A 26,605-nucleotide genomic window follows, 5' to 3' on the forward strand; every position below is an offset into this window, starting at 1 on the left:
TGCAAAGCAAAGACCTTTTAGATCGTTTGCAATTGTGTACCTGCAATAGCTTGCTTCCCTCACTAATTTCCAGAGACACTGTTTCGAATCCAATATCCTACTCAGACGTTCGCTATACAATCTATCCCACATCACCTTACGAAAGGCAGACGATCCTTACGGATACAGATGATCCATGAGGCCTAGGCGGGGAACCTCCGGGCAAATACCATCCCGTTGGGACTGTTGAAGAAGGAGAGAGAGGCCAAAGGGCAGGCGACTGGCAATCTGGGTGGGTTTCGTCACTGCGCAGTGACAACACACACTCACCCACACCTCATTTTCACTCTCAGTCCTGAAGTTCACGCTCACTCTCACTCTTCGTCCCTCATACCATACAGCGCACTCGCTCACTCATTCTTGAAAGTAGCTCATTCTCACCGCCGGCGCACAAGTGCCCTTGGATCATGAACATGTCATGGATCTCCTCGTCACTCATCGAAGCCGGTCTTACGGCCACTACCAAGATCTAGGCCGAGGTCAGAATGCGCAGATTGGTTGACACTAGGGCTGATTGGTGTTTCCTCTCCTCTCCGGCCGAACCTACGCCCACTTCCTTGCCCATGCTCACAGCTCACAGCTTATCCCCAGTGCGCTCCCACCACACGTCCCCAGCCCCCTGATTTTCTCCCACTGGCTCAATCTCAATCGTCGGCACCGCGGCCACCGCAGGCAGTTTCCCTGCCACGGCTGATCGGTCACTGGTCAATCCCACACGGGTGAGGCGAGCAGTTCCAATCTCTTGTCTCTCATCTCCCGTCGTGGCCGCAGCCGGCGCCGCCTTCGCCTGGTCGCACACTGTCACTTCTAGCCCATCCTCCCGTCCCTCCGTCCCAATTGGCACCCAATGCCCGATATGTCAGCTCATGGCCGGCAGAGTCTCCTTGGGGCCTTGGGTAGGCCAAGTTTCCCATAATCTCAATGAGCAGTCGGGATATCCCTGGACCAGGTCGCGCATGGTCGTCGATAACCAGGCGGCCTAGGCTGCACATCCCGCGATCCCATGCGCGTAATGGCAATGATGTTCAGCGGGGAGAGCCATGCACCGGTCAGACTTAGGAAGGCGCCGTTAAGGCATCCCGAGGGCCCAATCCTGAAAGCTGCAGCCATCTTCCACGCCGGCGCTGCAATAGACGACAGCTCAACTCTCCACACGGCGCGCGCATCTCAATGTACCTCGTTGGATGGCAGAGCCAAGGCGTCAGACCAGTTACCTCGCGACGGGGAACAACCTGCAAAGAGCTGCAAAAGCCTGCATATGGCTGCACGCCGTGAATTGGCGGATGCTGTACCTTGGCTGGGGGCGCGCCAGTAGAGGAAATTGGCCCATGTTGTCCACCTGTGGGAGATGTTGTTGGCACTCTGCATCCGTATCCGTACACCAGGACTACCTTTTAATGTCAGGTAATGTAATACCTCAGGGCTCAGGTTTGTACGTACGGATGCTGTCTGTCCAGTGCAGAGTCCAGAGTCCAGACTCCAGTGTGCCCCCAGCTCCATGTCGAGATGGTTCGAACCCTGCCTTGTCCGCCGGGTGAGAAGCGAAGCTCCGCCGTGGTTCGTAATTTGACGCGATGATGGGTTGGGTGTTGGGTACGATGCCGGTGCCCTGCCGAAACAATTAAAACCCGTCACCTGTCCCATCCCGTTTTGTGTCCCACGTCCCCGTCTCCGTCCTGCCTTCTGCCCTGCTCTTGCGCGACTTGCATCATCAGTCATCCTGACCTCGAACTCGAACTTGATCGCGCGCCATCGACTTTGGACCGACCACCCACTCACTCAAGCCGTCAATGACCTCGACACCCACATCCTGACAGAGGTCGCATGGAGGAGGTGTTGCTTGGTGAGCTGCCATAGGTCCGTGTTGGCCCAAGGTAGCAGCAGGAGCAACAGCGGCCACCAAACAATTCTCACTCCCGTCAGCCCAGTCACGTACGCGCAGCAGCACTGACATTGACTGAGCTGAAGCTGGATGTGGTGAATTGGATGGAATTGGACGAGCACTACTACCAGGGCAACCCGAGACAATTCGTGTTGCTATCAATCAGAAAGTCTGAACGGTCCGAGACTGAGACTGAGAAAAGAGCTTGTTTGGCTGGTGGACGTGTCGTGTACCTGGCCTGGTCGTCGCAACCCAACCCAACTGGCGCGACCAACTTCCAGCCTCCGGCAAGCAGGTCGCATCCAATTGGATCCAAGTGCATCGAGGAGGAGGACCGCCTCGCAGAGAGGAGGAAGCCGAAGAGCAGCAACCTGAAAGTGGGAGAACCTGAGGTTCAAGGTACCTCAACTTCAGCTCCTGGTCCCCCCTTCCAGCCCAAGGTGCTGCACCTTCTCACTCCCAGGTTTTTGTACCTTCCTTTGGAGTGTCCTACGTGATGCTCTCCACAATCACTTCGCCTTGGAGTTGACACTGAAAATCAAAGGAAGGCGCAACTGGGCAAGAAAGGCACAACCACCACCGCTCACTGCCCAATTGGCCGCTCCTTCCTTCACATGAGATTGGCTTTTCTCACGCCTCATCCACCTTCTCATTGACAAAACAAACATTCTGCACGACGGGAAAAAAGAGAAGCCAATTTCACAAGATTTTTTTTTTGCCATCTTTCTTTTTCCCCCCCACGCACAATCAGCAGGCCTCCCAACTGGCGCAACCTCTTCTCTCACACACACACTCTCTCTCTCACCTCTCACCTCACACCTCACTCTTATCCTTACTCCAAACTACTGCGGCCTTTCTTCCTCTCACTTCGACCACCAAAAATCTCACATCTTCAGCATCGCCATCTTCGCCATTTTCAACATCTTCACTGCACGCAGTCAGTAGCAGTCCCGACAAATTCATTTCAAAGTGGTCGCTCAGCTCAATTCGACCACTGGCAGCAGTGAGGTGGCTCCAGTCTCACTCTTATCCGTTCGAATTACGCTTCTTCCAATCTATCCGTCCAATTCCGCCCACGCTGCCAAAGCGCATTGTCGCCTAGCCACCCTCTTTTTCTCAACCCAAGCTCCAACCTCCAACCTCTCGAATTTCTTCACCTCAGACCTCCGGCTTAGCACCTTTCTCTTCTTTCTTGGACTCCATTTCTCTGGACCCTCACTTCTCCGCCTTCAATTCGTCTCTGCTGAGCAGTAGCAACTTGCTCATACAGACCGCCTTCGACAATATTTTGGGTGTGGTATCAGGACCCCATCATCAAGATACCACCCTACCGAGTAAGTTGTACCCTGTTCCCTCCAACCTCACCCATTTTTTTCCCTGCCCGGTTTTCCATGTAACTCGACTTTCGCACAATCCACACCACCTCCGTGTTCTTACCTTTCGGTACTTGCTGACTCTTGCTGGATCAGCGTTCCCCCAGATCCTCCTCAACACCACCAACACTACCTCATTTCTCAGTTCCGAATCACCACCAAGGTGGTGATAATTCCGACTTGTCTACCCCAACAGGTCAGAGCAGTGACCTGGGCAACATTGTCAAGTTGACAGACCAAACTCCCCCCACGCCTTCTAACGACCGTCACGAAATTCACGAAATCACGACCCCTTCTGCGCAGCGCCAGCAGCAGCGGAGGCAAGCGCGAAACATTACCCCAGATCCAGTCGCTGAGAGACCAACTACTCCAGCTTCGTCCCAACTCTCACACCGCACCCTTCGACGTACTTCGCGATCCGTTGCGACCCCAAGTCCTACACCGCAGTCTGCCCGCCAGGTCCACATTGAGGCCGCATCAGTAGGTTTCAGTCCCAAACCACAGGTTGCGACCGCGCCTGCGCCTGCGCCCACGCCAACACTTGCGCCTGCCCCGACTTTTAATTACGATTACCCTCGAACCGTCGCTCCCCTCGATCGACGAAATTCACGTGCGCGAAGAGTTCTCTCACAGGATCTGAGCGAGGACTTTGACGAAGAGTCCTCCGACGAAGCTCTGTTATTCCGAGACCCAACATCATCGTCTTCTCATACCCGACGCGAGTCTCACCGACCTCATCGCGTTTCCAGAAACACTCGCAGTGCCATCCTCTTCGCTCTTGAGGAGGCGCTCCGGCAACCTAACCTGTTCACGCCCGACGAGATAGAAGAAGGCGCATCAATGGCTGACCTGATCGGAGGCGGCACTGCCGCTTCCAACGGCAATGCCTCGGCTTCCACTCGCCAGCGCACCACTGGCGCCCCTAACCCTACCAGCTCGCCTTCTGGAATTCGTGGTCCTAGAATGATCATGCAGGAGCGCGCTGCTAGAGAGGCAGCCCGTCAGAGAGCCGAACAGGAACAGATGCAGTTGGAGAGACAGCGAGCCGAGCAGGAAGCTCGCCTATTGGAGGAGACGCAGAGACGGAATGCGGAGCGCCGAGCTGCCACCGCCGCTACTGGCGCTGCCGGAGGAGGAACAGCTGGTGGCGCCGCCAACGTGCCCCAGCAGGACCCCACCTCTCACCGGCGACCCGTAGCTACCGATACCCCACAAACCCGAACCAACCCGGGAGGAAGTTCCCGCCAGCCCACAATGACTCAGCCGCAGACTCGACACGGTCGAACGGCGTCGACGTCTCAGCCCGGCCAGCAACCCTACAGCACAGCCCCTCAGGCCAGCACCACTCAACAGCCTGCTAACACATCTGTTCAAGGAGCCCAGGAGTCTGGCGCTACGGGATCGAGACCCAGAAACTCATTTCCCCACGCGTTTGAGCGTTGGGAAACCTTATCGGCTCATTGGGAGGGTCTCACCAGCTTCTGGATTCGACGACTTGAACAGAACAACCAGGACATTGAGCGTGATCCTGTCAACCAAGCGCTCTCTCGCCAGGTCACCGATCTTACTGCGGCCGGTGCCAACCTTTTCCACGCCGTCGTCGAGTTGCAGCGCCTCCGCGCTAGTTCTGAACGCAAGTTCCAGCGATGGTTCTTCGAGACCCGGGCTGAGCTGGAGCGTGCTCAGGAGGTCAACGCCATGTTAGAGTCGGCCCTTGACGAGGAGAGACGTGCTAGAGAGAATGCTGTTCAGGCAGCTATCCAGAAGGAGCGTCAGCACTCCGCCAACGATGAACGCGTCAGGGAGATGAAGAAGGAGCTCCAGATCTCCAAAGAAGAGGCCCGCCGCGCTTGGGAGGAGCTTGGTCGCCGCGAACATGAAGAACGCGAACGGACCCAGTCTCTGCAGAGCGGTCAGCCTACCATCCTCGGCGGCGTCCAGGTCGTCCCGATGACGCAGGGTGTTCCCAGTCGCCATGGCAGCTCCCGTGAGCAATACGGCGGCCAGCAGGCCGGCTACGCTGGCGATTACTCTCAAGCCCCTGGTGGTCAATCCATTCCCGCCACGTCCAGCAACCTCTATCCATCCGGCGATCCAGGTCAGGAAGGCGTTACTTACACGGGTGCTGGTTCCGAGGGTGGATACTCTGAAGGTGAGTACACTATCGATGCGCAAGGCCACTTCGTTCGCGATTCCCAGGGAAATAAGGTTCCCTTCATTGCTCCACCTTCCCCAGTTTCTGACGAAGGTATAGAAGAGTATGAAACCCCAGCGACGAACCCTCCCAGTGCCGGTTACCTGCAGACCCCCACCACGTCTGCTGGAGAACAGCAGCAGGGAACAGCCCAAGACTATTCCGGCTCGGGCTATGCTGCTCCAGGTTGGGAGACTGTCCCAAGGCATCATCATCCGACCCGCCTGAGCGATGTCATGGAAGAGGATGAGCGCAGCCGCGCCAGCAACAGTCAAGTGGGCCGACACTAGTATTCTCCGGCTCGAAAGCACTAAGCTCTCAAAAGCCTCGATCCTCGAAGTGCTTACGCGACTCACATCGTCCCTGAAGAAAATAAGGGCGCCAGAGCCCGTTTACCACTTGCGGTCTACTCGATGGCACGGTATCATCCCGTTCTCTCGCACTTCATTCACTCTTGCAAGACTATCGCCTCTTGCGAGCACACATTACACCCTTGCCAATGGTGGCACTGAACAAGCATACATAATTCTTCTGCACGAACATACGACCTCGAGGCGACTTTGACGATTCGCGCGTCATAGGAGCCTATCGGCCAGGCAGACTTCACGGGCATTTCGCAATATGGCCTGCTTCGTCCCTCATCGTTGGCACAGAACTAGAAGAACGCACCTGTGGCAGACACGGACTGTCCGTCTAGACATTGTTGGAGTTTCTCAAGCGCGACTTGACGACTAATTTTTCTGTTTGGCATCACACTTTTTTTCGGAGACCTTTGCGACAAAAAAAAGAAACAATTTTGAGAGATGGTTTGACACGGCGACGGACGGTCGGGCATGAAAGGGTCAGCATGGCATGGCATGGCATACTTCTTTTTTCTCCGTTTTGGCGGCAATCAATCATGATTTCTTTTTTCTCCCCGACTCTCCGCCCAAAGACTTCGAGTGAATAAACCGTTGCATCCTCAGTCAGACCAGAACTCGCACCCAGCCACGCTCAGCGGCAAAGATTCCACACGAGAGGCTTCAGACTTGAGAGGAAAGAAGAAATGGAATTCGACATGGAGGCATGAGCAAAGTGTGGTGCAGAGCTCTCATGGCGTTTGGGGCAAGGGAACGGGGGAGGAGGAGCCCTGTATTTGTAGAAAAGACTTTTTGTAGGAGATAATTCATTTGCATCGAGTACGTGCGGCCACGTACTATGCGCGTACTTAGCTAGGATACTTGTTCTGGAATGCGAAAGTATCGTGACGTGCCGGTAGTTGGCTGGATGCTGCGTGACCGCCTACCGCTGGATGAGATGTAATTTTGGGTGCGTGAAGGTCGGTGGCGGGGCGATGGCGGGGCATTCCGGGCCAAGACTCCGTCCGGCCTTGCCTGCTTTTGAATGATGCGCATTCCTGAGATCAGGCTGTGGGTTAGCTCACACGCTCATGACCGGGCGAGACGCACATTTACGCGCTCAAACTCTGGTATCCCTTGATTGGGAGTGTGTTCGATTATGATGGCAGAGCCTTCTTGAGTTCAGAAATATCTGTCTGTTTGGGAAGCGTTGGATAATCGAAGTGCCGAGTCCCCGCGTGTGCTTTTGTACCATCTCGAGAAAAATGGAGTGAAGACTTTGCGGATAGTCTGATCTGCGCGTTTCCAAAATCCATATACACCTACCAGCCGGCACTGACACCAATGTCTTGCCACTCAAATCCTTTTCTTCTCTATATAATTGCCACTGTCCAGCTGAGCTGAACTGGACAGTCGGCCAGCCTGCTTCGTGGTTCGCGTCGCACAACATGGGGACTACGTCATCTAGCCTGACATGACTTGTGGTTACGGCGTGTAGAGATTAGGCGGCTTGGTATTGGTCTGGCGTTCTGGCGTTTTTTTGCGTAGAGAGAGAATTGCGAAGTTGCGATATTCTCCGCGGGCTAGGTGAGCGGTGCCTCTCAGTTTAGTTGATAAGAGACCTAGATTTCCTTTCATGGTTCGAGATTTCTGATTCCGTAACAATCCTATTCCTACCTCAACGTCATTCACGCACCATGTCCAAGTCGAAAGAGGTGTCGAAGGCTGCTAAGCCAGGCTTCCATCCGATGGCCACTTTGAGGACGTGGCTATCGCGTCTGAACATTGAGGATGCTGGAGACGCCTCGCCTCCGAATCTGAAATGGTATCTTCCACGAAGGCGGCGGGAATCTCGATCGCTCATTCGTTTATCTGAATGGCCAGTTGCAATCCCGACAGCAGCTTCTTCATCTTCAGATGAGGAGGACGAGTTCGACGTTTCGTATGATGAGCTTCGGCCAGTATCTAGAGAATCTACCAAGGTGCCCCTTGATGACTTCTTCGAGGACCTCGTCTCCGTACCCGACGCTCTGAATAACACGACCTCAATAACGGGGGATTTACGTTGCTCTGGTTCGGAAGGTATTAGTGCGCGCGGATATGTGCGTCGAGGGCTTGTGAAAATTCTCTCGAAGAAAACTCATGCTAAAACATCTCAGGGAGCGTTTGTTCAAGCGGAGAGCTCTGAATCTTTGCTGCTGGCTTGTCCCTTTCCGAAGTACGATCCGTCTAGGTATGGCCAGAGAAAGACCTGTCGAGGGGCGGCTTTCAGAACCACGCACCGGCTGAAGTAAGTCGTGACCCTCCTCGCTGTCGAAATGATCTCGAACGTTTCGTAGGCTCCATGGACACTATCGTTCACTAACCTTTGCAACCTTTACCTAGGGAACACATATATAGAACCCACAAGCAAAAACCTAACTGTCCACGGTGCCATGCTATTTTCAAAACGAACACTGAGGTCGAAACTCACCTGAGAGAGAAATCCACATGTGAAGTCAGTCAAGGCGGCGGCCTGGTTGAGGGATACGATGCCGCTCAGGGCGAGCTGCTTAAGAGCAAGAAGCGCAGGAAAGGAGTCGAGACGGAGGAGGACAAGTGGAAGGAGATTTTCAAAATACTCTTCCCCGATCGAAAAGATGTACCGGATCCTTGTAAGCCTTTTTTGAGGCTCTCTGCCGAAGTTCTCGTCATGAATTCGATGGAAGAGCGCTAACTGACGTCGGTCAAAGTCTACAGGACACCTTTCGATGAACCGAGTACGACAACGGGGACATCGACAAAGGAACAAGACGATGCCGAAAGCATCTTCACGCAAGACATACCATCTAGTATAGAAGATGAAACATACTCGGCTATGGAGAGAGCTATCGGGGGGGCCTTGGGTAAGCGCAAGCGGAGCAGGGTCCTGGACGTGTGCAAGGCTTTCGCGGTCAAGATGATTCGCCAGTCTACGCAACAGATTGCCAGTCAAAGGGAGCCTAACCACGTCCCAAAGTCTAGTGAAGCAAGAAAGATCAATCAGGCCAATCGTCAATTCAAGATTCGGAGCAACAAGCAGCCACTCAGGACAGCAAACAGTAGGCTGGACGAGAAACCTGACGAAGTCGGCGCGATTCCTTCAGCAACACAGATCAGACAGCCGTCAGAGCCGTTCAAGACTTCGGGTTTCTCGTCTGCGGGAGGAGAAGATGAGTGGCTCTCCGTCCGTCCGAACCTGGAAAATGTACCTGTAAACTTCGGCAACGACAACATGTATTGGCCTACGCCGGAAGCGACTTTCGCTAATGTCAACGGGGATTTGTGGTTGGATCAGTTATTGGGTAACGGTAGTACTCTTCCAGGACTTTTTGCCGAAGAACCGGACACGGCATTGGAGATGTTCTCTGGCACTGCTTTTGAGGGAGTTGATCCTAATCCCAGGTAGACTCATGTCAGGCCTCGCCGGTTAAGGGATAGCTTAAGGGGCATGAGGAGGGGGACCAAGCAACAAAGGAGCAGCTCAGGCATATATAGAGCGCTGGGAGTACACCTCGAGGGAAGGGCAGATTCAGTAATTCATCTTCTAGACCCTAACAGCAGTTAGCCTCTGTGAGCTTCTTCCCTGTGTCGTATACCTATTGACAACTCAGCGGATGTAGTTGGTAAAGAAATCGCCGCGTAGTCTCGCTGCAAGGATATGAAATGCGTTGCATGAACGATAGGGAGTGCTTTTTTATAGATTCTGAACCGCAGATTGGTTCTATGAGTTCTTCTTTGGGGCGTCCGCAGAGCATATAGATTCTGTCAGACGGACCATGAAATGTCAAAGGCGCGGACCTTTGCGTCTGCTGGTGTCTTTGGACCGATGGAAAGTACCCATGTTTAGAGTTCACAGAGAATTCTTATGATATCTTCTCATGCAAGACTTCTTATCGTATTTGTTGCTTTAGGCATAAGTCAAAACATTATCAAAGGGATTGCATCTGTGACACGTAGCTTCGCCGGCCGGAGTTTATACTGCATCTGCGACTCATAGTTCTCATTTGATGGTTCAAATTCCTGGCCTGCTAGTTGCGAAGAGACCAAATACTAACCAAAACTTCACCGACTGAGCAGAAATGCAGCAGAAAAGTGCACAATGAGCTGATCTTAGAATCCCGTAGTACTGCGCGTGGCCCCTCACAATCTCTGAGATCTCGCAATATTTTCACATACGACCATACCCATTGGAAAATTCGGGATCCCGTCCGCTCTCCCATAGACAAGCCAATGAGGGCCGGATTAGTAGTTGGGTCGGTGACGACCAGCGAACACCTGGTGTTGTATGTTTTTGATCTTTTTGTGAAGCTATCGTGGTCCACTTTGGTACGATCGTGGTGGGGAACGCTACCGCTGGGCCTCAATGAAGTGCACCAGGGAAAAGCCCAAGTAAGGTTGCTCTCCGTCATTTCAATGAAATTCCCTTGATAGTGTTGCTTTCACAATCGCCTTCGACGCTGTTCCCTCGGTTCTGATGGTAAAGATGAAGCCGACGGCGATGTCTAGGACGCATCAGCCGTTCTCCCAAAGCAACCCTCTGAAAAATAGGCGAGCTTTGTGTATGTCAATTTGAGAAGCCTTGATTAAAGCATAATAACTTCATAGCGAGCATTGACGCATGAAACTTGATTTCGGGAAGACTTGTTGCCATGAGTTGTGGCTGAGTGTGGGATTCGGCCTTCGAAGACCGTGGTGAGAAGGTCCACGCCGCCTTTTCACTTGCGCCTTTCCACTTGCGCCTTTCCACGGTATTGCAAGCTTGGTTCTAGAACTTGATGAAGCTGCATTCATCATTAGATATTATTGGTCATTGACTCCGGGTTCGCATTGACTTTGGTAATACGGAGTCCAACATCATTGCTAGGTATCGTGCAGGAAATGTGACTTGATGCTTCCCAGGAGAAGCCTCTCAAGGGCAAAACCTAGTCAAGGGGCCGAGACAGAAGAGTATAAGTGGTCAGAGGTGTCCAAGTTCCTCTATCACCATTGTCGGGACACACACGCCTGAAAGACACTGTTGGGCACGTATGATCTTCGATGCGGATCATCGTCTAACTTCTAGCCACCTTCCATTTCTTTACTTCCGATAATTACGCCAAAATCGGCATCTTTGTTCGTCACACTTAGGCCGCCGCACGAGAAGTAATAAGCGGTAGCTAGTTCAAGCTACGGAAAGGATGCTGCGATGCAGCCTCTCAAAGGAGGCTTCCGCTGGTTTGGGGAAACAACAAGATGCCGCACTTGATTTAGTCGCAATAGAACCTTTGACTATCTCATACTTCAGCGAAGACGTAGGGGAAAATTGGTCAAGAGACTGCATGCAAAGTGTGCAAGTTTCTATGAGTACTTGAGCCGCCAGACAACCGCCTCTTGCCCTCGCTGCGCAGCCCATGAGAGTGGCGTTCGACCATATTGATCTTTTCTATCAACGTCAACCTTGCCTGTATCCATGAGTAGCTTGACTATTCTATCGTACCCCTCCTCAGCAGCCCATGAGAGTGGTGTCCGATCGTGTTGATCTTTCCCATCGACATCGACCTTACCTGTATCAAGAAGAAGCTTGACCACCGCCTCGTGCCCATGCTGAGCGGCCAATAAGAGCGGTGTTCGACCACATTGATCTTTTCCATCAACGCTGGCCTTACCCTTGTCCACAAGGAGCTTGACCACCGCCTCAAGCCCATGCTGAGAAGCCCAGAAAAGTGGTGTTTGGCCATAACGATCCTTTTTATCGACGTCAACCCTACCCGTGTCGAGAAGCAACTCGACCACCTCCTTTTTGCCATGCTGAGTAGCCCACAAGAGTGGCGTTCGACCTTGTTCATCTGCTATGGTGACGTCGGCTTTGCCCCTACCAATGAGTAAGTAAACCGCCGCCTCGTGCCCATGCTGAATAGCCCGTAAGAGTGGCGTATAGCCATATTGGTCGATTGAATCGACGTCAACCTCCCGCAAATCGAGAAGCAATTTGATTACCGCTCCATGCCCCTTTTGAGCAGCCCATGACAATGGCGATTGGCCATGGTGGTCTCTTCCATCGGCGTCAACCTTCCCCGCATAGAGAAGCATTTCGACTATATTTTCATACCCCTGACGGGCAGCCCATGACAATGGCGATTGGCCATGGTGGTCTCTTCCATCGGCGTCAATCTTCCCCGCATAGAGAAGCCTTCCGACTATATTTTCATACCCCTGACGGGCAGCCCATGACAATGGCGATTGGCCATGGTGGTCTCTTCCATCGGCGTCAACCTCACCCTCCTCGAGAAGCAGTGCGACTAACTGTTCATGCCCCTCCTGGATAGCCCACCAGAATGGTGTTCGACCTATTCGATCGCCTTCATTGCCTAGGTCTGTTCTCTCGATTTTCGCGCATAGAATTGCTTCCACTAATTTTAGTTCGCGCGCCTCGATAGCCATATTGAATGCCTCATCTGATGCGACAAGTTCATTATGTTGGGGCAGAAGTATGATTGCCCATTCAAAATGGCCCTCTGAAACGGCTTCGTCAAAGGCTGTCTGCCCGGCGTAGTCCACCATTTCAACCATATGCGGTGCGTGATCAAGTAGAACCTCCACCGTTTCCTTATGGCCATTGCGTGCAGCGATCAGCAATGGGAAATCATCGCAATCGTCTCGTATATCCGCTAAAGCGCCATGTGACAGGAGTAGGCTGACGATTGCCGTCTGACCTCTTCGCGACGCCACAAACATCGCTTCGTCCTCGTCTCCATATTCATCTTCATCCTCAAATGTCCAAACGAAGCTCGTAGATTTGCGTGTGTTGCCACCAGCCTTTAGGAGTTCCGACAAAACCTTTAGAACATCGAGATCGACATTCTTAGGCAGGTCCACCACCGCAGAAAAGATAGCTCCGTCGTGCTTAACACCCTTTTTCAATAGTATTGAAAAAAGCTTTCTGTCCCCGTGACGGATGGCGTATGATACGAGCTCGAACGGATGCCCGAAGAGTTCCAAATCAGCGCCCGCTTCGATTAACTTGAAGATTACCTCACCGGCCTTCACCGTCGCGGCAACAGTTAAGGGCGTTTCCCCGTCACGATTTTTCAAATCTAGGTGAGAAAGATAATCCCTTGCCTGCCCTCGGCCGTTATCTTCAGCGACCTCGATGTTGGACGCCTCTTCTTGGAGCTGCCATTCGATGGACCGATCCAGCAATAGTAAGGCCATGTCTTCACGACACTCTCTGAGAGCCAGTAGTAGTGGTGTGTTCCCATCCGCATCCCTAACTTCTAGCTCTGCATCATTTTTGACAAGAAATGCGTCCAAACAGCTCTCTGAGCCGAACCCCACCAAAACGTGAAGGGATGTTGCCCCAACAAAGGGCCATCCCTTGGGTGCGTGAATATTATCAGGATCCATCACTCTCCATAGGCTCGCGATGTTATTCAAGATTTCGGATTGCCGACCCCAGTGAATACGCGCAAGAAGATCTTCCTGAGGGATTCCTGCACGTTCAACTTCCCGAATATGGTGGAACAAGAACTGTGCTGTATATGGTATCAGCGGAAATCTTGCTGAGAGTCTCCCCGAAGATAGCTGAGCGCCTTGTAGGACTTCTCTCAAAGTCAAGTAGCTCAGACAAGACCTCGATATCTCAAAGTGACCAGCTCCAATGGAAGATTGACCAGTAGAATCGTGGCGGATGAATTTTTCGAGCACATAATCCGCAACCGACTGGTGGACGAACTGAGCTTCCCGGTCCCAGTCCTCTCCATCAGGCTCATATTGCTCCCAAATCTCGCGAGTTCGGAATTCCACGAGACCTTTGGAGATATGTGTGACGATTCTCTCGAATTGAGTCGTAGTATCTGTCCAGTTGTCGTGGTGTCTGAGTTGCGAAATAGTTGTGCAATTCTTGTCCTTATAATCGATGGCAAACGCTTCTCGGAGCTCGTGTGAAGACAATGGTCGTGCGGCAAACAAAATCCATTGGAATAGTTTTGTCATTTGGTACTGCTCGACAGGGTCGACGCCGCTCAAGATACTAGCGTACAACCCATCAAGAGCTTCCGGGATCGTTGCGAGTCTTTTGTGCAGACTCTCGACGCTAGTTCCAATAGCGCTTCCATGCAGTATCGCGGCAACAACCAATATTGTCCATTGGAACCCTCCGTGAGCCTTCATCAAGATTTCATTCTCGAGTTGTTGCCGCTTTGCTACCGGTTGAATTTCTCTGAGTCGTTCTCGAACGACTAGCCTGATGTCTTTGTCGTTTTTCTCCTCCACATGGATTGTTGACATCGTTTCGCATCCAAGGATAGGATAATGTCTCGAAGAGAAGCAAATTTTGACCAGTGCCTTTTCGCGTTCAATATCGTCCATGAGGGCTTTGAAATACTTCAGTAAGCTCGTGGCATCATCTTCCCCAGACTCGTCAAGGGCATCGACAAAGATTACCACAGGTTGCTTTTTCGCCCCCTTGATCAAAAGCTCGGACATGAAATCTTGAAGTTCTCTTTCGGTCCAATTCCATCGGTTCTCTTCATAAGCCCCAAATCGCGCCTGCCGGTCTTTGAAGCGTCCAGTGAGTTGAGAAAGGTGTTGTGGGAAGGACTTGAGCATGGAATTAAGCAATGCCCGGAATACACCCAATGGAGTCTTCTGCAAAGGGTTTCCCCGGCCGTGTATGAAGAAGGACACAACGACTTCTCCGGACCCTCTGAGATCCATAGCTGTGACTGCAAATTTCATGAGAACTGACTTGCCGGTTCCAGGGTTCCCTTTGATCCAGAAAAGACCTCGCGCACTGTTCATCCAAGCTCGGTATTGTGGATCCTCGAGAAGCCACGCACAGGTGTTCTTTGTGGAATAAATATCGCTGTACCTGTACTCTTGTTCTCGAAAGAAAAGTGACCTGAGGCACTCTAAGTCGTGTCAGCTGTTTGTTACAGTATGTCCTCGTGGTCCATACCCTTATTATCATCCGAAAGTAATACAGATGCTGCAAGAGCTGTCATTTTATTGTCTAGACAAAATATTGGGACCCAACTACCCACCATCAATTTCAGTCTCTGGACTTCTGGCACCGGTTCTGCTCTGCGTATTGGTGCTTAGTATTTCTCGTGTAACGGTGATGACACGTCTGTAGAACACGTCGTGTCCGTGGCTGTATTTCACCATCTCAGAGTGGTTGCGGTCAATCGGATGGCGTTGATTACTGTAGCATGTCGCTGAAGAGACATCAACTAAGACTTCGCTAGGTCCAGACAACTCCCACTTGCCATTCACCTAAATTAAGCGTAAGTAGGCACTTCGTTAGAGGCCAACCAATCTAGATGAACCTACTTCTACAGCCGTGGGAGACTTCTCCGTTTCGTAGAAGGACACAATTGACGGTCTCCTTGCACTAATCACGTTGTTGAATTCTTTGTCCAGGCGTTGGAGGAGTGCTGAGTTTCTGTTGAGCGACTCAAGAAGACTCCGGTTCGGCCGATTCTTGACCAAGGGCACGAGTGACTCGATAGCCAAGCCTTGATGAGGAACGCCAAAGAATATGAATCCAGAGATAGAATCTAGGATTGATGCATGCGCTTCGTGTATCTCTTCTTTCATTCTGACTATAGTCTGCACCAATGGATAAAGCAAGGATGTCAGTAGCTGATGAATTCCTTCTTCGGTGTTCATTTGGATTGAGCTGACCTCTTTGATAACAAGACCTCCCAGGCTGTGCCCGATAAACACTACGGGATGAGAATGCGCTGGGTCCTGTGTGCTAGATTAGCTTCATGAGGCAACTCAGATCACAGGCGCATTATACACACCTGAATACCTCTCAAATCTATCTGGAGAGCTCTGCCCAGGTCTGACAAGTTTTGGAAGGAGCTGCTCCGTACAAGTTGAGTGTCGTATCCATATATTAAGATTCTTGCGTTTGGAACATCTAATGGAAGCGCATCTCGAAGCCACATGAAAGGCCCTCCTCTTTCCTTAAACGAACCAAATGCGTGCCCTCCGAGGCCAGACATAGCAATCACACTGGAACATGGGTTAATGTCGCGTAAGTCGCCGTGAGATTGTCGTCAACTCACTCTACATTACAACTCTCGTCAACGGTACGTTGAAGAGGCGTGAAGCCCGAGAAGTGAGTATCGAAAATGAGTGGTGCCTTGAAATCGGAGTCATCCTCATTCGTTAGGCTCACTACCCATTCATTTCTAGAGCGATCTGAGAAGCAATCTGGGAGGGGGTTGAAGCGGAGAGTTGCGACTCGACTATCTCGTTTGACAGGGCAAATCGCAAGCGAATGAACAATGACGCTTGCGTTGGGTTTGAGAGAAAGAACTTCCTTGACCAATACACGAACGTCAGCCCTGGTCTCATATTCGCGGGGCAGTCCTCGTATCCTGAAGTTCTGGTTGTGATCGGTCGGCATGGTGCTGCTGGCCTCGCACCAGAAAACGAAGCCGGTGAAAGAGCGGAAGCGGGCGAAGAGGCAAGATTTCTTCCCCTCCGTTAGCACTGTTCTCGAGGGTAACACCTCCTATTAGGTGGCGTCCGTGGCTGGGAGACATTGGTGCTTCGGTTTTGACAAGGGTTCGCACTCCAGCTCAGCTTCGGATTTATCAAGGCGTGTTTGGATGCCTCAAACCACAAACCAACAACCACTGCATGCCGCCGCGACAACCAATCCCCCGCGCTGATTTACCAAGACCTGCTGAATACCTACCAGCGGCTGATGAGACCTGACTTGAGCAGTCGGACCACAGCTTCTAGGATCATTCGCCGATAACTCCAGGATGGACATGCAAGAGTAAGCGCTAGCCTCGAATGGTACGTGAATGATTGATTGGTTTTCTCCCAGGTACTCAACTTCAGCCGCCTCTATCAATAGCTATGCTAGGATCAGGCAGAAGTGCAATTCACAGCTCTACAACTGATCACGCAGCATGGATTTACCTCCTCCTGACGCGCTGTAGCACAGCCTGTCAGGCCTCCGCTGCTACATGCCCTCATCTCACAGGGAAGGCTTCAGTAGAAGTGGAATAGACAGATCATCAGAGCAAGGAGACCGCCAGGAACGTCACAATTGCTTCAAAAATAAACACTCTGGAAGTATAAGAGATGTAAGAGCGACGGTAGGCGGGGTTTGGTCGGCGGAAGTATGGGCAATGTCACGGGACGAGCTGCGTAAATTCTAGCAGAGAAAATCCTGTTTCATTCTCAACCGGAATTAGATAGCAGGATTGACGAATCAAGTAGTCTAATGAACTGCAGTTTCTTTATTCCCTCTCATCGTCTGCTCTCTCTTCTCAGACTATCCACTTGCGTATGGTCGTCTAGGTTTACGGTGCCTACCTTGCCTTGGCATGAAGTCAATGATGTTCACGATATCAACGACTGCTTATCTGCAATTCTCCACCTCACATATCCCGTACCCGAGCGAATTCAAGGGTCTTAAACAAAGCGGTTGCAAAACTTTAGGGGCATGGCGCAAGCAGATACTAGCATAGCCGAATTCTCAGACGTGACTTTGGTATACTGACGATACATGTGTTTGAATTGGGGAAAGGCAGGATCGGTGAGGGAGCCATCCCTTTGCAGGTCGAGTCTGAGCAACCGAATCTCACCACCGACTTGGTGGAAAACACCAAGAGAGTTGCCGTAGCGGACGACCTTGAGTGGCCTCGTCGGTTCAGCGTTTATGGGCTGCCGAGAAAAGTCGTCTACCCATTCCAGGCTGTTGCTGGCGGCCTGATCGCCCACGTCGATGGTGGTGGTCCCCGGTTCTAGGTTCGGGTGGCCGTACATAGAGTCGTAGCCGCACAGGGGCAGCGACATGTACCAGAGCCGGCCCTGATTGTTGTCGTTGGAATCGATGGCGAAGATGTAAAGGATCGGCGGGGCGGACGGGTCGGGTGGCTGGACGGCGACGGCACAGGCCGCCCGGAAGCCGTGGCTGCCCGAGGTGATGTTGAGGAGGGACCACCGCGTGTCCGTCGAGATGGAGGTGAGCCTGCCCACGGCGGTGGCGCTGGTGAAGCCGAGCGTGATGACTCTCGATGAGCCCTGGCCGCTATTGTCATCTGGGAACGGAGTATATAGCGCAAAGACGGTAGTCGAGTTGTCGAGGTAGATGAGCTGCTGCGGTCCGACGTTTCCTGTGCCTCTGTTGTCTATTCGTGGTCCGTTTGGAATCAACACCGGCGAGGCGAACCAGTCGGCGGACGGGCGGTAACCGGTCAAGTACGCGGTCCCGCCCCGCGCAGGCACGGAGAAGTCACGGTCACCGGAGTCTTTGCGGCAGCAGAGTGCGGCAAAGCGGTCGTCGGCCCTGGGCCACTTGTTTTCGTCATAAGCGAGTACGCGGTACGGGTCGTTGGCGTCAGGAACCAGCAGGTTGTGCTCGATGGGCTGGAAGAAGGGCGAGGCCGTGGCGAACAGCCGGCCGTTGACGGTCAGGATGCTTGCAGACATTTGTGAAAAGTCGTCCTGCTTGACGCCGGCGGACCAGGGCTGGTTGGCCCAGTCAGTAGCTGGTCCCGTCTCAGTCCCCGCGGGCAGGCACGCAGCGGAGCAGATGTCCAGACTCGGGGTGAGCTCCAGCACAAAGGCCTTGTATCGCGGGTTCGAGGCATCGTTGCTCTGCTGGCCGTGGCTGACAACGACAACCATTTGCAGCTGGGCGAGGCCGTCCTGCCAGGTCAGAGCGCCGGTGGACTTGATCTCTATATTGTCATTGTAGTTGACCGGCATGGGCCACGAAGGCCGGTAGCCCGGGATCAAGCTGTATAGCGAATTGCCCAAGTTGAGCGGGTACGGCTTGCTGATGGTCGCGAAGCTAGAGCTGTTCTCCGCTCCTGCGTTGCGACGGAGATATCTAAAAATGAGTCTGTTCCCGTCCAAGTAGCAGAGCAGCAACGCTTCCGTGGCCTCGTCGCTAGACATGATGAATTATTGCGGACTAAGATCAGAGTCCTGTGTGTGCGCGTGTGTAGGTGAGTGTGGTTTGGCATGTGCTACTATTTTGACGACTACCTCACTGGTTGGCAATCAATATTGAACGGGTTAAGACGGAGTATTATGAGCATCGCAGAGTGGCTTCGCCTCTGAGCTGATGGGGTAAAGAAAGGTGTCCTCTCACCAATACTGCGCTTTTCACTACGAAAGGCAGCTGGAATTTCACGGAGTGTTTTTGTCAAAAGTTAGAAGACGTCACGAGTGAGCTGAAAACCTAGCTCCGACGGCTGAAGACAGGGATGGAGTTGTGGCGCATCACTGCTTAGCTGAAAAGGTTCACGTCCAAAGGGATATACTAATTGTTTCTTATCCGTCTTTTGTGTGTATTTGTCAGTTAACTCATTCATCCAACCGTCGTGTAAGTATCTAAGTCGGAAATCTCTCTGTCAAACACTCAATACACACCACTTACTTTTGTTACAGAATTGCAGAATCGAAGAGGCGAAGCTAGCAGTCGCACATCGTCGGACTGAATTACGGTACTATTTCGTACATTCTAGAGGAAACTCATGGATAGACCCTCAGGCGCTCTCGCCGTTGACGCCAATGGCCACGCCAGCTATTCTTTCCCCATCACCGTCCCCTCTGGTATCGGGCAGGGAAATACTCCCAAGCTCAGTCTGCAGTACTCGCAAACCCGCGATGCTGCCGGCACTTGTGGCCTCCGCTGGGCGGTTGCGGGCTTGTCTTCCATCGAGAGAGTTGCGCCATCTCGCGCGATCCGTCAGCACCCAGACTTTCTTGCCAGCAAGGAGGTGCCCGTTCCCTGGCGTCTAGCCGTCGATGGTGCAGAGCTCATCTGCTTCCAGGGCTCCTATGGCACGGGAGACGCGCGCTACTGTACCCAGGTCGACGCGGGTCAGGTCGTCACATCTCTGGCATCTGGAGGTTTCCAACTCCTAGATACTGATGGCCGCACGAAAGAGTACGGCACCACGCCAGACAGTCGGCTGCTGCCCGGTCAGTGGCGTCTCAGCAGTACTACAGACGTCCATGGGAACACCGTCACCTACCACTATTCCCAGTCTCCTGGCCTGGCTGCTGGAGGCTCTCGTCCGCCGTCAGAGAAAGGATCGTCGTCGACGTCGTCTACACAAGTGTCGTATATCGACACCATCCAGTACACCAGCAACTCCCGCAACGGCTACAAGGGCCGTTGTTGGTTGACTTTCCTCTACAACACCCGCCCAGATCGTGCCGTTGTTGTCCGCCATGGTCAGCTGCGCAACATTGGCTACAGGCTCGAACGCATCGAGGCTCGTGTTGGCAGTCCTGACAGCGCCCAACAGTCAGATCTGGCCAGGGCTTTTGATCTCACCTACACGTCGTCTCCTGCCAGCGGCGAGTCCCTTCTCGCCTCCATCACGGAGCGTGGCTCAAATAACAATGCGCTCACACCGACAACCTTCACATATACCGCGGCCGATGACTCGGCCGCCGGAACATCGCCTTTCGCCCAGGACCCGGCCGGCGCCTTCACCCTGCGTACTGGCGCCGCCCCTGCCGCTATCCTGCCCCTTGATACCACAGGTCGCGGCTACAGTGATCTCGTCTGTCTAGAGCTACCTAGTCCCAGCGGCCTCTTCCAAGTGCGCACCGTGGCCGCGATGACTTCACATCAAGAGCAGTCCTCTCAGACGTATACACCCCCAAAACTGCAGTGGCCTCACAACAAGAACCTCGGCATGGACGTTGGGCATGCTCCAGTTCAGTTGCCCTGGACAGACGTTAACAATATTCCCGATATCCTGGTGGCCGATCTCAACCACGACGGCCGTTCGGACCTCGTCATCCCGTACAGGAACCCCCAAAGGAATTCCCTATCCTTTGCCGTCCTGCGCGCCAACGGCCAAGGGTTCGACAAGCCCATCATCATCACGTCCGGTTTTGCCTGGCAACACGGCAGTCGCTTCTTGCTCGCCGATACCACTGGTGACGGTCAGATAGATATCTTGCAAATGATAACTGATCATGGTGCTCGCACCTACTCCCTTCGCACCTTTTATGATGTGGCCGCCATGATAACGCGGCCTAACGCCATACCCCCGTCACGCCAGTCGCCTGCGTGGCCGGTGCGAGGGCTTACCATCGAACATTTTGTCTTCCATAACGACAAGACCTGCGCGCCAGCTCTCGTCCACGTAATGGAAGGTTCCGCCGGGGTTGGGTCTCGATGTTTATGGGTAGACGTCATCAGTATGGGCTCTATGCAGCACGATTCGGAAGGGCATGCCTTCAGTCTCCTGAGCTCCCAGCCCATCCTGACTTACGTGCCCGAGGACAAGGTCCGGCGCTCGACGGCCGTCTGCGACGTCAACGGCGACGGCTGCCTGGATATCGTTGTCTGCACCGCACGCGTTGCCAGCTGTGGCGGCGGAGATACTGCCACCTTCACCATGACCACAACGACTTTTCTCCACGACTCCAACGGCAATTTTGCGCGGCAGGCCGAGCAGACCTCTGTCGTTACTTCGGCGAAGCCGATGGGCCTGGGCCGCGTCTTTGCCGTGAACCCCTCCAGTGCCCGTTTTGGTGGCATTGCGTACGCATACCCGAACGCCGACAATAAGACCTGGAATTGTATCTTGGCCGTCGGTAACAGTAACGGCCAGCTGGGCTCATTTCAAGCCCTCTCACAGCCTCTCGTCCAGACCGGCGGCGCCTCGCTGGGCGATCCCGCAGACCAACTACACCTGACGCCTATCGACCTGAACGGGGTGTCGCGCTGTGGATGGCTCGCGTACTCTCTATACGACAATCACGCCGCCGTCCGCCCCATCTACAACAACGTCCAGCTCTCTGACCACCTCCAAACCGTGACCAGTCCGATCGGTTTACGGTCCACAATCGAATATGGCTCCGCCACGCGGGCCGAGGTATACGAGTCTGGTGTCGATTACAAGACGTACCGTCCTGCAGACGACGATGAGAATGTACGCTGTATCGCCATCCCGGCCTACCTCGTGACACGCGTCCGCGAGGACAACGATGCCAGGGTCAACCCGCTTCCTTACTCTGCCAACTACGAGTACAAGTACCATAACGGTGCTTTTGACGTCAAGAGAAGAAGCTGGTCCAGCTTTGAGAAAGTCTCGCGCACCGAGACCGTGTCTGGCGTGCGTGCTCTCACGACTTACTTCCAGGAGTGGCCTCTCTGCGGGCTTGTCAAGACCCGCGACACGTACGGCAGCTCTCCAATAGCGCTCCAACGACGTATCAAGGAGCTGGAAAAGAGTCACCAGTCAACGTGGGCCGGGGACGAACTGATCCTGCTCAAGTCCGTCTCCAACGACTTCGAGGCGGTTAAGCGTAGTGGCAGACCCGCCTGCTACGTCGTCAGACAGACATTGAGAGCAAGGACTTACTTTGATGATTTGGGCAAAGTGGCGGAGCGCCTCTTGATGACGGAGTTTGGGTATGACGGTGAGTCGAGGGATAGGACGGTAGAGTACTCGTATGAGATCAGCGAGCCCACCAAGAATAAGACGCGGCTTGGAGAGCAGTGGAAGTTTAGCCAGTACGCTCCCACCACTCGGTTGGGCGTTCAAGGCCTTACCGCTGCCAGCAAGGTTACCTCCAATGCGGGAAGCAATAACTTCAGCACGTACTCTTCCTCCTCAGATCTCAGCCTGACTCAGTTCGTGTACAATGACCAAGGATTCATCACGACACAGCGATTGTGGTCCTCGGACTCTCAGCAGTTCGTCGAGTCCACCCTCGGCTATGATGCTTTTGGCAATCTGTTGGCCGAGACCAGCACTACCGGCCTGTCGACGATGATGACATATGATGGCCTGTACCCCCAGTATGTCGTCAGAACAACGCTCAAAGGGACAGGCGTCGACCTCAAGACGGCTTACGCGTGGGACGCAAGGTACGGCGTCGCGACGGCTCACATGTCGGAGAAGGGCGTCATCCAGACAACCACCGTGGACGAGTGGGGCCGGGAGCGAACCAAGGCGATTACCGCCACCGAATCCGACACGGACGACTCCAAGTGGGACGGAGGACCGGCCGGGACGAGCGTCAAGAGCCAAGACTTCGGCAAGATACTGGATACTTCAAGACTCTGTCGCAATCAAGAGACATCATACGCGACGACCGACATTGACCCGGTGACCTCGAAGCCGGCACCCACAAAGTCCGTGGCCAAGTTCGCCGGTCCGTCTTCGATGCCAGTGTTACCTGCCACCCACTTTGTGGACTGCAAGGGCCGCAACCGCCGCAGCGCGGAGCAGTTGGACGCGGAAAGCAGTGGCGGCGGCGGTGTGGCCTCCAGCAGGTCGTGGGCGTTCTTCGAGTACGACACGGGAAACAATCCCGTCGTGAGGAGCACCTTATACGCGCCCGATCCCTCAGGCTGGAGTACCGCGCCCGACAACTCCCGCTCGACACTCTCCGTCTTCGATGCCCTAGGCAGGGCGGTGCTGCTCGTACGGCCGGCAAGTAACCCCAGCGACGGGTTCACGGCTATAGACGCCGTCTATGGCCGGGGCGGGTCTACTCGCACGACCCACTTCAGCACCGCCGCGCTGATCGGGGAGTTTTCCTCGCCGGTGAGTACCAGGTCCATCATTGAGACGGATTATCAGGAGTTTGCCAGTGTGGACGGCAAGGACAAGATCGTTCTGTCACGGAACGGCAGCGGCCAGGTCAAGACGTGGAAGTATGATGGACGGGGCCGGCTCGTCGAGCTCACCGATGCGGGCGGCCGTGTCGAACAGCGCAAGTATAACTCTCTAGGTTGCGTCGTCGATATCAACGACCCATATCAGAACCCGCTTAAGAGAACAAGGGGTCTGACACGCTCCTACGACGGGAGCGGCCGTCTCGTTAGGGAGGTCAACGTGCTTGGAGAGGCCCTGGAGCGAACGTACGACGCGATGGGAAGAACGGTCCAAATCGTCGGCAAAGACCTTAAGGGCGGTGTCGTGCGGACCACGAGATTCCAGTTCGACGAGCCGGGCACCGGGAAGGGCTTGCTCGCCGGCGTTACGATCGAGTGCAGTCCAGACACAGTCGACGCGGCCGGGAAGTCGCGGGCGGTGCGGAAGCTCGAGTACGAATACACCTACGACGAAGCGGCGCGTAAAACCGGCCAATCCCTCAAGTTGACGGGTGACGTGCCCTTTTGGGATGGTTCTAAATCTATTGTGCTCAAATCGGCGTGGACGTACGACAGTCTGGGCCGCATCCTGACCCAGACGCTGCCCGATTCGACGACGGTGAACTCGACCTACTCTGGACTTAGGCTGACCCAGAAGAAAATGCAGGCCCCTCCTGTTGGCGGCGAGCAGAGTGGCTGGGATATATCTGCGTCTACGACTGCATTCAGCGAGTCGGGCACACCTACAGCCTGGACGATCCGTGGTTCCGACTTGGCTCAGGGCGGGTGGCACCATGAGGTTGCGTTTGACAAGCTGGGCCTGCCAACCAGGATGACTTTACTGGAAGGACAAGAGCAGGTTCAAGGTAAGAGGCTGGTCGATCATAACCTGGTGTATAACCCGCTCGACCAGGTAAGCAGCCTTAACGAGAGTGTCAGCGGCTCATCCATCGCGTACGACTATATCGATCGGCGGCTGGTCGCGTCACACAGCGCCGAAGGTGTCAACCGCAAGTATTCGTACAGCTCGTCGGGAGATTTGACAGCAAAGGACGGTATGTTATTGAGCTACTCATCGGACGAGGATTTCACCCGAATCGAAGGCTCCCGGGACGGCAAGACGGTCTTCTGGTCCACTTCGGACGCTGCCGGTCGTCTGACGACGCGCAAGAATGGTGACGGCCCCGAGATGAGCTACACCTACGACGAGAATGGCAAGATGAGCTCTGCGACAAGCTCAAAGGGCTCATCAATCATGTTCTCGGATCACGGCCTATTCACCGTCGTCCGACAAGCCCCCGACGGGTCCATCGAGATCAATGCGGGCCCAGAGTACCAGGAGATTCTCAGCAAGGACGGCTCGAAGACCGTCAAAAAGGACTTCAAATTTCCCGATCAAACAGCAGTCACAGTCTGGACCAAAATTATGCCATCCGTGTCTGGATCCCCTCCGATAGAGGACCAAAAATCACGAAAATTCCGAGTGCCTATGACGAACCACAAAGGGAGCATAACGCACGTCTTTGACGGCTTCGACAGGCGTCTGATCAGGCAAATCACTTACGACGACTACGGACAGGTGATCAAGTCAACCGGGAGCAAGGCTTCGCGCAGCTCTCGTGAGTTTGAGGGAGCCGTCATGGACGACTTGAGCGAGCTGCTGGACTTTGGCGCGCGCATGTACGACCCGGTTACAGGCCGCTTCACCACCCCGGATTCCATCCTCACCCTGCGGCAGACGCTGTACCCGGACGGCATGAACCGTATGGCTTTCGAGAATAATGATCCAGTCAACCATACGGACCCAACCGGGCATTTTTCGTGGATGTTCTGGGTCGCGATCGTGGTCGGGGTGCTCTTGATCGCGGCGTTTATCGTCCTTACTGTTGTGACGTTGGGCGCGGATCTTCCAATCCTTGCTGCGATCGGGTTAGGCGCGTAAGTAACATCGTTCCCTTCCTGTTCTCTTACTTGTTTGAATCTTGACGACTTATACCGTTTTCCCGAATAACGTTGACTTATCAATCTTTACCCTCTAGTGCGTCAGGCTTCCTGCTGGGCGCCGGCATGGCGTCGGTCACGTACGCGTGGAAACACCGCAACGTCACGGACGCGGGGACCTTCTTCAAGGGCTGGGCGGTCGAGGTGGCCATCGGAGGCGCTGTGGGAGCCGTAACGGGTGCCATCACGGGCGGACTGGGCGCGTATTGGAGTGGTGCGGGCTTCATGACCAAGGCGGCGGCGGGTTCCCTCGAGACGGCGGCGGCAGATACGGGGCCGACGGCTGGGAGCGCTGTATCCGACATTAGCGACGTCGTAGCCCCCGAGGTCGCCGAAGACACCAGCGCCAATGCCAACATTCTCGTCAAACAAGAGCAGGAAGCCGCCGGTCTCGCCACGCGCAGGTCTGAACCGCTCGTCGACCCGGACGAGCCGTTGATATCAACGTCGCGCGTTGCGCGGTCCAATACCGGCACCAACTATGGGGCGACGGCAGCGTCAGATGGAGCACAGGGTGCGAAGACGACGGCGCTGGCTGAGGCTACCGGCGGCGCGGCACGTCCCAGCCCGAGCGTGCTGGCCATGAAGCAATTCGCACTCCGTCTAGGCTTGAACCCAAGCGCCAACGTCGGTCAGAACTTTGCTACCAACGCCGCTGATAATTGGGCATATGGCACCCACAACGAGGTGACCTCGCTGGACCTGGTGATGGACATCATGACCGGCACCCTCTCGGCTGGTTTGCCAGTCGCCCAGAACACGCAGATGTTCAGGGGGATTACGACCGCCGTCGGAACCTGGGCGAAAGGTTTCGGCACGCTTGGGCGGGCGGGCTTAGGCGCGGCGGGGGTGGGCATTTTGGCGACTGTGGGTGGCATAGCACAGCTTGTTGACCAGTTTATATTTCATGACTAGATAGTTGCTTCTTATTAAAGTAGTAAGAAATCTTTCATTGTTCATGTTTATACGTACAATAAGTGAGGTGACTGACCAACTATTGGTTTCAACCATGCGCTTCCACTAGCATTGGATATATATCATCATATTCTATCGAAAGCTGACTAAGTACTAGGCTGGATTCATAGATCTGTGAAACATAGTGTCATGATTTACTGAGACAGAAAAATCTCACGGGATCTCCTCGAATCCCAGTAATCCTGCCACAAGTCA

At 54.0% G+C, this 26,605-nt stretch overlaps 5 protein-coding genes across 5 annotated transcripts; 3 read left to right on the forward strand and 2 right to left on the reverse strand.

Annotated features, from left to right (window-relative positions):
• Nucleotides 1-2,025: 2,025 nt before the first annotated feature.
• CABS01_11942 (uncharacterized protein) lies at nt 2,026-5,778 on the forward strand (the record flags this gene model as incomplete). The annotated part of the gene is made up of 2 exons (XM_060545296.1): nt 2,026-2,298; nt 3,391-5,778. 2 exons carry the CDS (start codon nt 2,026-2,028, stop codon nt 5,776-5,778), a joined length of 2,661 nt encoding a protein of 886 aa, XP_060397161.1.
• A 1,745-nt stretch (nt 5,779-7,523) lies between these two features.
• Nucleotides 7,524-9,253, forward strand: CABS01_11943 (uncharacterized protein; the record flags this gene model as incomplete). Its single annotated transcript, XM_060545297.1, has 4 exons — nt 7,524-7,928; nt 7,986-8,116; nt 8,227-8,480; nt 8,559-9,253. 4 exons carry the CDS (start codon nt 7,524-7,526, stop codon nt 9,251-9,253), a joined length of 1,485 nt encoding a protein of 494 aa, XP_060397162.1.
• A 1,931-nt stretch (nt 9,254-11,184) lies between these two features.
• CABS01_11944 (uncharacterized protein) lies at nt 11,185-15,423 on the reverse strand (the record flags this gene model as incomplete). Its single annotated transcript, XM_060545298.1, has 3 exons — nt 11,185-14,735; nt 14,868-15,099; nt 15,157-15,423. The coding sequence occupies 3 exons, from the start codon at nt 15,421-15,423 to the stop codon at nt 11,185-11,187; spliced, it is 4,050 nt and encodes a 1,349-aa protein (XP_060397163.1).
• Nucleotides 15,424-17,265: 1,842 nt separating this feature from the next.
• CABS01_11945 (uncharacterized protein) lies at nt 17,266-18,756 on the reverse strand (the record flags this gene model as incomplete). Its single annotated transcript, XM_060545299.1, has 1 exon — nt 17,266-18,756. The coding sequence occupies one exon, from the start codon at nt 18,754-18,756 to the stop codon at nt 17,266-17,268; it is 1,491 nt and encodes a 496-aa protein (XP_060397164.1).
• Nucleotides 18,757-19,337: 581 nt separating this feature from the next.
• On the forward strand, nt 19,338-26,350 carry CABS01_11946 (uncharacterized protein; the record flags this gene model as incomplete). The annotated part of the gene is made up of 2 exons (XM_060545300.1): nt 19,338-25,372; nt 25,474-26,350. 2 exons carry the CDS (start codon nt 19,338-19,340, stop codon nt 26,348-26,350), a joined length of 6,912 nt encoding a protein of 2,303 aa, XP_060397165.1.
• Nucleotides 26,351-26,605: the final 255 nt, after the last annotated feature.

The sequence above is a fragment of the Colletotrichum abscissum genome (assembly GCF_030869225.1).
Source record: "Colletotrichum abscissum strain IMI 504890 chromosome Unknown Scaffold_34.1, whole genome shotgun sequence".
Taxonomy (NCBI): domain Eukaryota; kingdom Fungi; phylum Ascomycota; class Sordariomycetes; order Glomerellales; family Glomerellaceae; genus Colletotrichum; species Colletotrichum abscissum.